The 14,915-nt window shown below is 43.8% G+C and overlaps 1 protein-coding gene across 1 annotated transcript in view; it reads right to left on the bottom strand.

Moving 5' to 3' along the window:
- The window catches only part of Abca13 (ATP binding cassette subfamily A member 13), a 405,330-nt gene that overhangs the window by 337,808 nt on the left and 52,607 nt on the right, over window positions 1–14,915 (bottom strand). Inside the window, exons 8-10 of the mRNA XM_057772486.1 lie at window positions 11,432–11,565; window positions 5,888–6,052; window positions 3,777–3,976 (exon numbers count right to left, since the gene is read on the bottom strand). Coding sequence (XP_057628469.1) covers window positions 3,777–3,976; window positions 5,888–6,052; window positions 11,432–11,565 — 499 coding nt within the window. The remainder of the gene's footprint in view (window positions 1–3,776; window positions 3,977–5,887; window positions 6,053–11,431; window positions 11,566–14,915) is intronic.

The raw sequence follows: 14,915 nt of genomic DNA on the forward strand, positions 1-14,915 counted from the left end.
CCATCAAAGGAATCCTACATAGGCCAAGTTAAGAGTCTCTGAGATCAAAGGAAGAAAAAAAACCTATAAGACTGCTTGACACCTACAGTGCTGTGGGGTGAGGCTAACTAGGCAGAAAGAGCATCCAACCTGGGGCCTGCTGTAAGGAATATTCTTTTTCAGATATTCACCTTGAAAGCCTGGCAAGAAACCCACTGAGGGCTGACCCTCCAGCAATACCCATCTGCCTGTGCCTTCTTGCTCAGGGAGCTGGGGCTATAGGAAGAGGCAGAGGCCCAACGGATGCTCTATCAAAAAGTCCGTAAAGAAGATGATATGTGGCTCAAAGGGATGCAGGAAAAATGTAGCTGAGAAAGTAGAAAGGAAAGGATCTGCGAAATGGGACTGAGAAGAAGCTGAAATGGAAACCAATGTGGGAGAGGGATGAGCCATCGGTAGGTCACAGTGCACCACCTCTCTCTATCCAGCCTGAAGGGCAGCTTCTTAAACTGAGCCTTCCATGGGATGAGGCAAAATCAGATTGCTCACTTTCTAAGACACTGTAGGTACTGAGGAACAAGGAGATTTGGCTCATGCAAAGAATGAGAAAGGAGAGACAACTGTGTCTTCTTTCATCCTCCAAGTAGAAGAGACCACCACCCATACGGTATGGCATCGGAATCTGGGCTGCTTCAAGCTCTGCCAAACAAGGGAACTCTAGGACCACATCTATAAGCAAAGAGCTCTATGTGTGTTTGACAAGTCAGGCTTGCTGGAATGCACAGGGATACCCTATGAGTCCGTGCTACCCAGAATCTTTGTTACTCATAAGAGCCCAGATGAAGAGCTCCCAGAGCCCAGCCATCCATCTGGCAGGAACAAAGTCTCAGGCTTTCTCAGTGACTTCAGAGGAAGATGTGAAAGACTGGCTAGGAAGACAATGGATTAAAAACGTGTGACTTCCTGGACCAACACTTGAGATAAGAAAGTTTCCTGCCAAGGCCAAATGAGAATCTTACAGAAGCCTGGCAATAAGTGGCTGCTTGATTCAACAAGGGAAATATACCCAGAAACAGAGCTTAAACAGAGACAAAGAGGTACAGCAGATGCAGTGGCAAGAGTCCCCTCAGTGGAGGAAACGCTCAAGAGTGTTACGGGGACCAAACAGAAGAGTGGTCAGTCAGAATTATTACAGGTAAGAAAGAACATCAGAAAGAAAGTGGTCAGACTTTCCACACATATCCTTCCTGAGATGGGACTCCATGAGGAGAAGGAGGAAAAGGAAGGGGAGGAGAATGAGGGGAAGGGAAAGAAGGAGAGGGAGAGGTGGGAGAAGAGAAAGAGGAGGGGAAAAGGAAAAGGAAGATAAGGAAAAGGAGAACAGAAAAAGGAGCAGGTGAATAAGAGAAAAGTCCAGAAAAAATAGAATTATTAAAGTGGATTGCAAAGTTTGAAGGTATATGAGGGACATCTGACATCCACGTAAAAAGAAATCAGTGAGTCTATAAAGAGGAGAAAGATGGAGGAGGATTTAGAAGCAGAGATGGAAGCAGATGTTAGTGGGAGAAGTGGGACTATCATCCACTGAGCGTGGTCACTGTTTTTATAAGGGGCCTCGCTGTCAATCAGAGCAGCTTAGCAATGGTGGCAGACTCACCCTTTGTGTGCAGTGAAGGGACGAGGTCACTGGGCAGTGAGACATCTCCAGAAGACCAATGGTTTGGTAACTAGACAAAGCCTTAGAGATAATCTGGTGGCCATTACCAGGTAGGATGGCTGAGGCCCCAGAGAAGCTGCCAAGACAGCCTCGGCGGGGGGGGGGGGGGGAGGGGGGGGAGGCAGCTTTGTATTAGGTGTAGCACTGGTGCTGTCTGAATGGAAAAGAAGGTTCCTCAGGCTTTGCCTTGTGTGCCCAGCAGTAGACAGCAAAGGCAATGTCGGGTCCCAAACCTGACTACACAGAAAGGTTAGCTGTGGCTTGGTGGACAGTATGGACTGAAACCTTGAGCTTCCCCAATCTGAAAGAACTAAGGACCAAGTGGATCTTCCTTGGATTTCACTCTTGTGTGCCAGAGAATGGTCAAGACCCTGGGCTGGAGTGATAGGAGGCTTTTGGGATCTGTAAGATAACCGAGGTAACTTACTGTGCTGTGTTTATTAATATTCATTATGTAACTGCTGGTCCCTTAGATTTCCCAAACAAACCAACCAGAGAGTTTTTAGGAGCACAACAGTGTCCTGAGCCTGAAGTTTACCGTCTTCATTTCAAGGCACCCCTGCTGTTTGCAACATCCATTTTTTTTTTCTAGTGACACTGCTACCCACAGTCCCAATTCCCCACGGCCCAGGGCATGTCCTCAGTTAGAAGACAAGACCCTCAAAAGAAAAACCTACATCCTAAGTGGACTCTAGAAAAGTGAGAAAGTGTAAATCATTTAGAGCTACTCTTCTGTATCCCACAGAGCCAGGACCTCTGTCTTTGAACAAAATCTTGTGGTTTAAACAAACTTTTTTGGAGACCATAAGAAATCAGTCTTCTTCTGAGGAGACCATTAAATTAGCAGAAACTTCACACACACACACACACATACACACACACCACATACAACGAGATAAATACACATACACAAAGACACATATGCACACATCATGAATATACAACACACAAACTCATATATCACATATGCTCACAACCAACATACACATCAACACATATATACATAAGCACACACACAAAGTGGAGTACATTGGCTCTGGAGGTGAAATGCAAGTTGTGAAGACATCACTAAATACATGAATACATCTGTTGAGTGAGCAAGGGTTGCAGCTATGGCCTGGCCCCACACACACATACGCAAGCTGATCTTTAAAACAATGTTAAAGTCTGCTGACCTGTTGTACACTAAGCCCTTCTCCACGATTACTCAGAAACAGACCATTTTTGCCCAGCATGGATCAGGATTCCTCCTTAAAAAATACACTTCTCAGCCCCCTTCTGTGTAAAACTCTGAAGACACTGCCACCATATAAAACCTTGCTGCACAGTCCAGAAGGCTTGAACTTGTGCTTTTCCATGTTTCAGTCTTGTGTACACATTAGCCACCCCCAACAACAACAATGACAACAACAAAGTCATCTTCCTTGCTCCTGATCAGGTTTTATCCTGTAGACCCACAGCACCTAAAGAAACACTCTAAGACAAAATATTCAGTCTCATAAGAGAAGCAACGATTTGAGTGAATAAATTTTAGTTATGTTAAAAATGAAAATCCAAGTTCCACCTTTTCCCACTACCAAGGTATGATGGAGCCTGTGTGAACATTTCAGCTCCTTACAGTGCTTAAATATGAATATAGGACTCACCTCACGAGAAAGCCTCCCTAACATGCATGTGTCCATTTTAGGCTGACACCTTCTGAAATGTGATCACATGCCTGGAAGATTACTTTGTTAGTTTGGTTTTGGTTTTGTTCAGTTGGTTCTTTTATGGGAAAGGGTTATTGTCACTAAGACTGGGATGAACCACTGAGCTCAAGAGACCTCATGCCCCTGAGTGATGTGTGCCACCATGAGACAGCCCTTTAGAGAGCTTTAAATATTCACATCCTTGTCCAGACGACAGCATAGGTCTACTCTGGCAATATCACAAGAATAGCCTCGGATTTCCCTTGTACTAACTTGGAATCCATGTCTAGCTGTAGTTTTCCAGAATCTGTTTCAGACAGCATCCTTGCACAGCCCTACAATGTCAGCGTGATGAAGCCTACTCAGCGACAAAAGACATACATATGCCTTACATCTGTGGATGCAGATGGCTGTCTCTGGGGCCGGCCGCTTCCCAGCTGTCACTCAGGATGAGCAGGATAGTGTTCAGCACTTCCACCACCTTCCATTCTTCACTGCCCTTGTCAAACTGGTCCCAAAGGGCTGCCAGACCATGGCTGGCACCTGCAAGCAGGTTCTGCAGCAGGCCACCCCGCTGCCACTGGTCAAACACCTGCAAATGTAGAAACAAAGGGAGATTGTCAGACATACTAGAAATGCTGCACTTAAGAAATAGCAACAGGCCATTCCAAGGACAAGTTCTGTCTAACTTCCAATCAATTAAAGAATCTACTACAATTGTATTTTCTGTCTACTCAAAGCTAAAGAGTATAAGTGTCAAAAAAGGACACACAGCTTATTTATGACTCCCTTATTGTTTTTCTCATTCCACCAAGAGAAATAAGCAAAGAAAAGAAGGTAAAACTACCCATTTCATTTAAAAAGATCTAACTCGAAAATCGAACTAGCACACTGAGAATAGTTTGAATGAAATTCTAAGCGTGTTCCAGGACAGGCTCCAAAGCTACAGAGAAACCCTGTCTTGAAAAAAAAAAAAATATATGTGTGTGTGTGTGTGTGTGTGTGTGTGCGAGCAGTCTCTGAGTACCACTTTGTGACAGGTCTGGGGACGACACTACAGGCAGTTAGCTGTGTTGCCCAAGTGTCTCATGCCCAGATCAGACAGCAAGCATATTCAAAATCTGATAGACTAATGAAGGCTTGACTAGCCACCCCATTAACACTTTAACACTGGGCCCTTCCGCACTCTCTCTTGGTCACTTGAGTGACGGACTGGTTATATTCTTAACAAGTAAACAGTCATATGTTGCAAAATATTATGTTAACTATGGGAAGATGTGGTATATTTGCTTATGCTGTAGAATATTACTTTAACTATATAACTATATAATATTGTTTAACTATATAACTATGAATAGGGAAGTAATGCATTTTAATATGTAAGGATGTGTCACAATTGTTTATGCTACATTTGTTTCACGTTGCCTGCCTATGGCACCTGATTGGTCTAATAAAAAGCTGAATAGCCAATAGCTAGGCAGAAGAGAGATAGGCAGGGCTGGCAGGTAGAGAAAATAAACAGGTGGAGAAATCTAGGCTCAAAAAGGAAGAGGAGAAAAGAAGGAAAAGAGAATGAGAGAAAGAGAGACCCCCACTCTACCAGGGGCAAGAAGCCAGGCAGTGGCCAACCAGCAGATACAAGAAGCAGTGAAAGTAAGATATATGAAAGGAAAGAAAAGGAAAAAGCCCTGAAGGAAAAGGTAGATAAAGAGAAAGGGGTTAATTTCAGTTAAAAGAGCTGAGCTTAGCATTCAAAACTAATAACAAGTCTCCATGTCCTGATGTGGGAGCTGGTTGGTGGCCCAAGAGAAAGCCTGGTACAGCAGTCACGCATGAATTTCTCTGGAGATTTTTTTTTTTTTTGGCCTACTACTTGAGATTTTCCCCTTTATCAGTCATGCATGTTTAAAGAGGAAGAAGATTTTGGGATGCAAGTGGATATAATACTTGATAAGGAGTGGGCGGTACTGTGGGGGGTGTGGCCTGCCAGTGTCCACGTATCTCAAGGAACAGAACTGAGAGCCAGCAGGGCCATTATGAGCTCTGGAGGTTATCTTTCTACTTACCAGGGTACTGTGCTATACACCAGCATCTCGGAAACAACCCCCAACACACACGTTTCCCTTATCTCTGGAGACAGCTGATAGGCCTTTAAATCTCATTAGTTTTGCACAATGTGTCAAGGAACAAACAGAGGCAGCATGGGGCAAAACTAATGCTTGCATGACATTCAAAGTGGTACAAGGGATCTCGCTTGCCAGGGACACAGCACGGATCTAGGAACCTCTCAGCTAACAGCTGTGTTTGTGTACCTAAGTCACAGGCTTTTGGTGGCTGAGAGTTTGACAAGTTGAGGCCATTAGATGCTTTTGAGAGTGGGTCACAATGACCAGATATGGAGGTCCTAGGATCGTTCCCAGGAAAAGTTATAGAATCGCACAGTGAATGACAAGAGGTGGAGAGGGATCTGCCGCACTGGGAGCATCCAGACACACAATAGCACCTGTCCGTAGAGCTTCGGCCAACTGACTGCATGGATGATGTAGTTCTTGACCGCTGACCACTTGGGATGGCAGTCTGCCTGGTAGCCCTTGCTCTCAGCTTCATCCTCTGAAGTATTGGACAAGATGGAACATATCATCCTCTCCAGGAAGCTGTGTGTAGGAATCTGGAAAGAACATGAAAAAGTACTTAGAAGTAAAGCAGTTTTCCCTGGAATGTTTTCCTTTCAAAATAAGACCCCAGTCTTGCTGGAGGCAAAGCTCATGTATTCGCCTGACAATGCTGTGTCAGCCATGATGTCCGTGTTATCTTTCCTGAGGGGAGGCCTCAGTGGTTAAGCACAGAAATGGATCCTGTTCTTTTAGAAACAGCAGGAGCCACTATGTCTCCAGGAGGAAGACATATGGTTAAGGCAAACATTGCTCACCCTCATTCTCCCACCAAAAACCATCATGAGCCAAGCCAGTTCAGCTGATACTCTGAACTAACAACGGTGCTTTGCCAAGAACACTGTCTTTTCTAGTTATCAAAACCAGGCAAAACAAGAAAGATTACAATTGAATCCTGGTTAGATATTGCTTTACCATTCTGAACCAATGCTCTTTTGTGTACTAAGTTCTCTAAAATGACTCTACAAATGTATGTCACAAAAGGAGCTACATCCACCTCCTCTGCGTTCTTCCTATAGCTATAGTGACGTCAGAAGGTCTGTTGATGGTTGCTGTGGTAGGAATGTTTTCAACACCTTAAAATGCCTACCTGGGAGCCACCACCCACAGGATGACAATGTGAGGAACAAGAGTCTCTCAAAAGCTCTCCAGATTGCAACTGGTACTCTCCAAAGGCCCATAGGGTATTATTAGGAGGTTACCATGAGGCATAGGAGGAAAACATCAGATTATCTGGGGTGTTCTCTTGTACAAGATATTGGGGCCCTGTCTTTGCTTTTGAGTCACCAGGAAGTAAACAGCTCCTTCCACTGTGCTACCTGCCATGTGTGTCACCTCACTGAAAACCCCAAGAGCGCTGGGGCCAAGAGATGCATGACATGCTTGAAACTGAGCCAAATAAAACTTCCTTCTACTAAAGTGATCAAAATCTCAGGTAGTTGCTACAGTAACGGAGAGGCAATCAGCAAAGGGGCTGATGAGCTCATGAGGAAGGAGTTGTCATCATGGCAAGCTTGTCATTCATCCCATGGACCATGTGAGGACACAGCGAGAAGACACTGTCTTACACCTAGGAGTGGACTTTAACCAGACAGCCAGTCTGCTGGTACCCTGCCCTAAGACTTTCAGCCTCCAGAGTGATGGGAAAGGATTTCCTGGGGCATACATATCTCAAGCTGTGGCATTTCAGCATCAAACAGGACTAAGACAATGGCTGTGATCAAGGAAAAATAAAGTGTCTTTGTTCATCCAACTCGTTCTTTAGGACTCAGATGAAAATTATTCACTTGTGACTATCAAAGCCACAGAGCCCCTTGTGGTTTCTTTCCTCTCTCTCTTTCTAACTGAAAGTCATGTGTCTTGCTGGAAAGATAAGGCCTTGTCCTTGCCTAGATGCTCAATCTGCAAGAGTAGCATGCACAGACAGCAAGTTCCCTTTGGCAGGCTCTGTCACAGAGGCTGCAGATGTCATGGGAACACGGAGGCAAGAGTGAGGTCATGGGGACTCCTAGCACATGGAACTCAGTCATTTTGTGGAGGCAGAAAAAGGTAGTGATGGGGCGCACTTTAGTCCAGGCCAGGGGTAGTGTATGATGAGGATCCCCAAAGGCATGGGAAATGGAGGAATGAAAGTCAGGCCAGACACGGAGAGGACCTGAAGACATGAACAGGTATCAGACATTCACAGGCTTTTTATAGAAGTGGGAAGCAGATTCACCAACCCTGAGGTTTCCTATTTTAACCCACAGGGCCTATGGATACAATTTTTGCAGGTGGTAGACAAAAACCCTACACCTGCTGGGCTTCTTGGGCTCACATAGTCCAAGAGTCTGGAGAATGGCAAGTCTGAGAATCTTCTTGGCATTGATGAGGGCCTTATTCTTCATCAAAACATGACAGGGAATATGGCACGGCCATACAGGGTGAGTGTGACACTCAGGTCTCCTCCTCCACTACTAAAGCCACCAGTGTCATCATGAGCTAACCACCCCATGACTTCATCTGGTCCTAGTTACTTCACAAAAGGATCCATCTTCTAATACTATTAACAAATCATGAATTAGGTTTCCAAACCCTTGGGATGAGGGGAGTGTATTCAAAGCATGGCTAATGTATCAGGGAAGGATACTCACAGGGACATGGAAAATCATAGGAAAGTAAGTTAAATTCCACCCCCAAGTACATGAGTACCTTCTAAGACTCAGAAAGGAGATACTGGGTCTTCACTTAACATACAAGAAAAGTCCTATAGACATAGGTGGGGATCTGAGAAAGAGTTAATAAACCAAGGATACAGGTGTGTATTAGTGTACCTACTGCAAAGCAGAAAGGCTTTCCAACTGTCTGGGGTCATAGAAGAAAGCTCTGCAGACAAAAGACACTCATAGAGTCTTGGCAATATCCATGTAAACTATGTTCTAAGGGTGGGCAAAGACGACAACTTTATTTTATCTGGTTTAGGAATTGGGGCTCAGTTTTAGCTAGCTCATCTCCTCTCATATCCATTTTTTCTTTGTCTGTAGACCCTCCCATATATCTGCTTCCACTGAGACTCACTTTCCTGCCTGGAGCCATGCTCACAGGTCTACTTAGTAGACATCACACCTCCACCCGGCATGGCCTGGCTCCTCCTAGTGAGGGTTCCCAGGTTAATCAAGTTCATATCACGTTAAACTGCCTGAGTGCTGTGGGTAGAATGATAAGGAAAGAATAGGACGTGCATGGTGGCGTAGGTCTTGAATCCCAGCAGGAGGGAATCAGAGGCAGGTAGATCTCTGTGAGCTAGAGGCTAGCCTGGTCTACAAAGCAAGTTCCAAGACAGCAAGGATGGTTACACAGAGAAACGCTGTCCACAGAAAAAGAAAGAAAAGAGATAAACGTAGGAAGTGATCTCCTGTACCCATATGTTGTAGAGTACTTCCCACTTTTTCTTCTATCAGGTTCAGTGTGTTCAGACTAATATTGAGGTCTTTAATCCATTTGGACTTGAGTTTTGTGCATGGTGATAGATATGGATCTATTTTCATTCTTCTACACGTTGACAACCACCAGACATTAAGGACAACATTGAATAAATGGGACCTCCTGAAACTGAGTAGCTTCTGTAAAGCAAAGGACACTGTCACTAAGACAAAAAGGCAACCCACTGACTGGGAGAAGATCTTCACCAACCCTGCAACAGACAAAGGTCTGATCTCCAAAATATATAAAGAACTCAAGAAACTAGACTTTAAAATGCTAATGAACCCAATAAAAAAATGGGGCACTGATCTGAACAGAGAATTCTCAACAGAAGAAATTCAAATGGCCAAAAGACACTTAAGGTCATGCTCAACCTCCTTAGCGATAAGGGAAATGCAAATTAAAACAACTTTGAGATACCATCTTACACCTGTTAGAATGGCTAAAATAAAAAACACCAATGATAGCCTTTGCTGGCGAGGTTGTGGAGAAAGAGGCACACTCATTCATTGCTGGTGGGAATGCAAACTTGTGCAACCACTTTGGAAATCAGTGTGGCGATTTCTCAGGAAATTTGGGATCAACCTACCCCAAGATCCAGTAATACCACTATTGGGAATATACCCAAGAGATGCCCCATCAAATGACAAAAGTATCTGTTCAACTATGTTCATAGCAGCATTGTTTGTAATAGCCAAAACCTGGAAACAACCTAGATGCCCTTCAATGGAGGAATGGATGAAGAAAGTGTGGAATATATACATATTAGAGTACTACTCAGCAGTAAAAAACAATGACTTCTCGAATTTTGCGTGCAAATGGATGGAAATAGAAAACACTATCCTGAGTGAGGTATCCCAGACCCAAAAAGAGGAACATGGGATGTACTCACTCATAATCGGTTTCTAGCCATAAATAAAAGACATTAAGCATATAATTTGTGATCCTAGAGAAGCTAAATAAGAAAGTGAACCCAAAGAAAATCATATAGTCATCCGCATGGAGAGGGGAAGTAGACAAGATTGCAGGGCAAAAACTGGGAACTTGCGGGTGAGGTGGCATGGGGCAAAGGGGAAATGGGATGAGAAACATGAGAAGGGGAGGATGGGAGGAGCTCGGGGGATTGGGATGGTTGGGATATAGGAAGGGAGGATACGGGAGCAGCGAAGTATATATCCTATCTAAGGGAGCCATCTTAGGGTTGGCAAGAGACTTGACTCTTGAGGGGTTCGCAGGTGTCCAGGAAAATGTCCCCAGCTGGTACCTTGGGCAACTAAGGAGAGGGAACCTGAAATGACCCTATCCTATACTGATGAATATCTTGCATATCACCTTAGAACCTTCATCTGGCGATGGATCGAGGTAGAGACAGAGTCTCAATTTGGAGCAACGGTCTGAGCTCTTAAGGTCCAGATGAGGAGCAGAAGGAGGGAGAACATGAGCAAGGAAATCAGGACCACGAGGGATGCACCCACCCACTGTGACAGTGGAACTGATTTATTGGGAGCCCACCAAGGCCAGCTGGTCTGGGACTGAATAAGCATGGGTTGATTCTGGACTCTCTGAGCATGGCGGACAATGAAGGCAGATGAGAAGCCAAGGACAATGGCACTAGGTTTCGATCCTAATACATGAACTGGCTTTGTGGGAGCTTAGCCTGTTTAGACGCTCACCTTCCTGGACGTAGATAGAAGACCTTGGTCTTCCCGCAGGGCAGAGAATTTGGACTGCTCTTCAATATCGAGAGGGAGGGGGAATGGAGTGGGGGGAGGAGAAGAGGAGTGGGGATAGGGGGAGGGGAGTGGGGGGAGGGGGCAATATTTGGGAGGAGGGGAGGGAAATGGGAAACGGGGAGCAGGTGGAAATTTTAATTAAAAAAGAATAAAAAAAAAGAAAAGAGAAAAAGAAGGAGAGAGAGAGAGAGAGAAAGAGAGAGAAAGGGACATCTCAATGAGCTGCTATACCTAGGACGAGGAGCTCGGAGTTTTGGAGCTGCACTCACTCTCCTTCCTTCATCTCCCACTGTTACCACCCAACTGGCCCCTGTGGTATGCAGCTGTCCCACCATTTGTATGGAGTACTGATTCCTGGACCCTCCAAAGATTTCAGAAGCCACGGATGCCAAATTCTCTTATTCAAAATGCTGTGGTATTTGCGTAAGACCTGCAAACACCGGCCTATATATTTTAACTCATTTCCAGGTGGCTTAAAATATCTAACCTGTTTAAGTGTTCTGGAAATAGTTACTATGCAGTGCTATTTAGGGTGGAATGACAAGAAGTAGGTGGCGCATGTTCATGTTTTATCTAAAACACTGGGTCTGCGGTTGTATGTGAGATGCAGGCTCCGAGGGTGACCATATTGTAGGGTCGCTCCAAGGACGGCCAATGTCAGGAGGACAAAAGTCTGCATACCTCCTTCAGCTCAGCTGAATAATTCAGGAGACGTTCCATTTGAAGGTCATTCAAACCAAACAGGGATTTGAGATCAGACTGAACTTTCTGTAGATCCCACACCATATTCTGCAGGGACAGGTGGTAAACGGACTCTGTGAACACAGATGATTTATGCACTGGTTATTTCGATATTCAGATATGCCTATAGTAATAAAGAAAATATCTTATCTCTAAGTGGATAATAAAATAAATTTAATACCATTAAATACCATTTGTGAATAAATAAGAACAATGTGTGGAGAGGTGGCTCGAAAGTTAAGGGTGTTTACTGCTTATGCAGTGGACACGATCTCAGTCCCCAGCACCCTCATGCTGGCTCACAATCACCTGTAACTTCAGTTCCATGGGTTCTGATGATGTCTTACTCCATGCCTCCATCCAAGTGCAGATGATACACATAAACTCACTTAAGCTTATGCATATATGTGCATAAACTTCTTTATGCACAGACACACAAATAATAAATAATAAATTTAAAGAAGAATAACCAAAAGTTGGTAGAGTCACTATGCCTCATAGGCAGTATATATCGCAAGGACCCTACCAGATGCCAGAAACTGTGCCTAACAAAACCCTGGATATAACAAAATCTTTTGCCCATATATACCCATGAGAAACTTTTATTTATAAAGTAGGCATAGTAAGGCATTTAAGCAACTAGTAATACAACAATAATATGCATCGGTAAAATTGCCAGGGTCACCGCTCTTTGCATTTGGAGGTGACTATTAAGCAAAACAAAGGGTGCCTGAACAAAAGCACTACCGTGCCATGACAGCTGCTCTGATAACCAAGAGTACCATTGGCTGCCAAATGACTAACGTGCAGGCAGTGTATAAGGGGTGGATATGGGACAAAGAAGTGATTCCTGTCCAGAGCAAATGGAACAAGAAAGAGTAAGATTTCATCTCATTATTCAGAAGGCCATGCATTTAAAAACGTATGGATTTGGGCTGTAGAGATGACTCAGAAGTTTAGATCTTTCGCTACTCTTGCAAAGAACAGGAGAAGGCCAAATTGGATGGCTCTCAGTGGCCTATAACTCCAGCTCTGAGGAACACAATACCCTTCTCTAGCCTTTGTGGGTACCTGCACACCTATGCCCATACACACAGAGATACACACATGTATATGTAGGTTAAAAAAATCAAGAAATCTTTAAAGGTTTTAAATTGCTTATTTTGTTCATTTTTAAAATTACTTACTATTCATGGCTGCAGTTGGCTGTGGAAAACTAAAACCTTCCATAAGGGAAAACTAGTGTTCTAGATACTAAGAGTAATGTGACTGAGTGTCTCAAGACCCACCACACGGATGACGACACAGTTCCAGGGGAGAGCTGAAAAGCACATTCCCAGAGCTTTGTAAAATTCAGACCAATGAACCCAGTCAGTTCACATCTGGTCTAAAATGCTATCTCAGGGAAATTAATCAGATAACCAAATGGAAACTAATGTACAGCAATAGTTTTACACTGGCTTCATACTAGCTACGTATGAACACCAGCTACGCGTAGCATCAAGGCAAAGGACTCAATACAAAATACTATAGGGAGACATTCAAGTCCTATTCTCAAAGTTCAAGCCACAGTATAAGGTTATTCCAACTGGGATAATCAAGACATAAAGCCTGAAAGCTACGCAAACACTCAGGTGGCACCATCCGGGAGTGCCAGCCCAAAGTGTAAGTTCAAACTCCCGAAGTCTGATGAAATCTCCAGGGAGCAGAGCCTGGCAACTGCAAACATAACAGCACACACACCATTAGGGAACTTTTGCAGGAAATGCCGGAACTATATGGAACATTACAGATCATGATTCTATAGTCACCTGCCATGTACCTTACTGTGTCAGCCACCTGCAAGATTTCGCCACATGTGTGATTTCATATCATCCTGAAGTTGACGTGGTTATGGGAATGCTACAGATAAGATCCGTGACACTTTTTTAAGGGATTTTTTTGTTATTTTTAATTTTGAGTGGGAGAGTATGTTCACATCTATGCAAGTGGCCATGGAGGTCAGCAGAGAGCCCTGGATCCCCTGCAGCTGGAGTTGCAGGCAGTTGTGAGCTGCCTGACCTGGGTGCTGGGAACCAAACTTAGTCTTTTGTAAGAGCAATACATGCTCTTAACCCGCCACATAACTCCCCAGCTCTGGTCATAACATTTGAGGGGAGAAAGAGAAGAGGAGGCAAATACTGGGAATCCAAGACTTTCGGTTTCCAGTAATATTGTCCTTGCATGATGCCATGGGTCAAAATAAGATTGCTTGCTAAGAATAAAATTAGCCCTCATGGGCCGGGCGGTGGTGGCGCACGCCTTTAATCCCAGCACTCGGGAGGCAGAGGCAGGCGGATCTCTGTGAGTTCGAGACCAGCCTGGTCTACAAGAGCTAGTTCCAGGACAGGCTCCAAAAACCACAGAGAAACCCTGTCTCAAAAAAACCAAAAAAAAAAAAAAAAAAAAAAAAATTAACCCTCATGGGATATTGCTGAGATGCCAGACTGAGAATTAAGCATTTCCTACATGAGATCTACGTTGTCAAAAAACGTACAGGTAAATGTTCTCTTTAGAGAGAAGAAGAAGCAGACACAATCACTCAGAATCTCATTTCTAGACTAAGACAGGGTTTACAGGCAAAAGATGCGGTTCTCAAGCCTGAGCAATAAATACCTAACCCCACTGATATATCTTATTAGAACTAGACACAGACTTCCAGAAGAAAAAAAAATGGTGTCATCAGTCTACCAAAATGCTTTGGGAAAGAAAGATAACATTCTTTGAAACTGAAGGGCAATATGGGTTCTGGGATTCGTGGCTGAACAGTGGCTTGTTGAGATCACGTGACTTAATAAAGCCAGTGACTGATATGGCTGGGACCGCAGCACTGTCCCGTTCCTCCATGAACTGTAATCTGTTCAACCAGGAAAAGCATTTTTTTCTTGGAGACAAGAGAAATGAAGGCAATTTTCAGTGGTCTCTAGAAGTCTATTTTTTAATCGTATTTCTTAGCTCTGACTCAAATGGATAGAAAATTGCTTTTAATTACATTCTTTAAAGTAATTATATCTCCAATTGTAAGTTAAATTGAATGTTATAATTTGGATGATTTGCACAAATTTCTGCTTCCAGATGAGTTTGTTACAATTGAGGTCACAGAGAACCTTTCAATGGGGTGTTTTAATATATCTCTACCCCACCTCCAGGCTTTTATTCTGGACTTAAGAAATAGCCTGTGGTAGAACTTAATTGTTATAAAAATTGAGTTAATCTTTAATGGCCTAGCTTCCTTCATAGAGAAAAATCAAAGAAACTCCACAAGATCTACTATGTTGAATCCCAAGCAGCAAGTGAACTTTGTAAATGGAGTGAGGGAGGGTATCATGAAGGACCATATTGTATTTGGCTTTTCCAGACAACAGGAGAAATATGACTGGGTTTA

The sequence above is a fragment of the Chionomys nivalis genome, chromosome 6 (assembly GCF_950005125.1).
Source record: "Chionomys nivalis chromosome 6, mChiNiv1.1, whole genome shotgun sequence".
Classification (NCBI taxonomy): Eukaryota; Metazoa; Chordata; class Mammalia; order Rodentia; family Cricetidae; genus Chionomys; species Chionomys nivalis.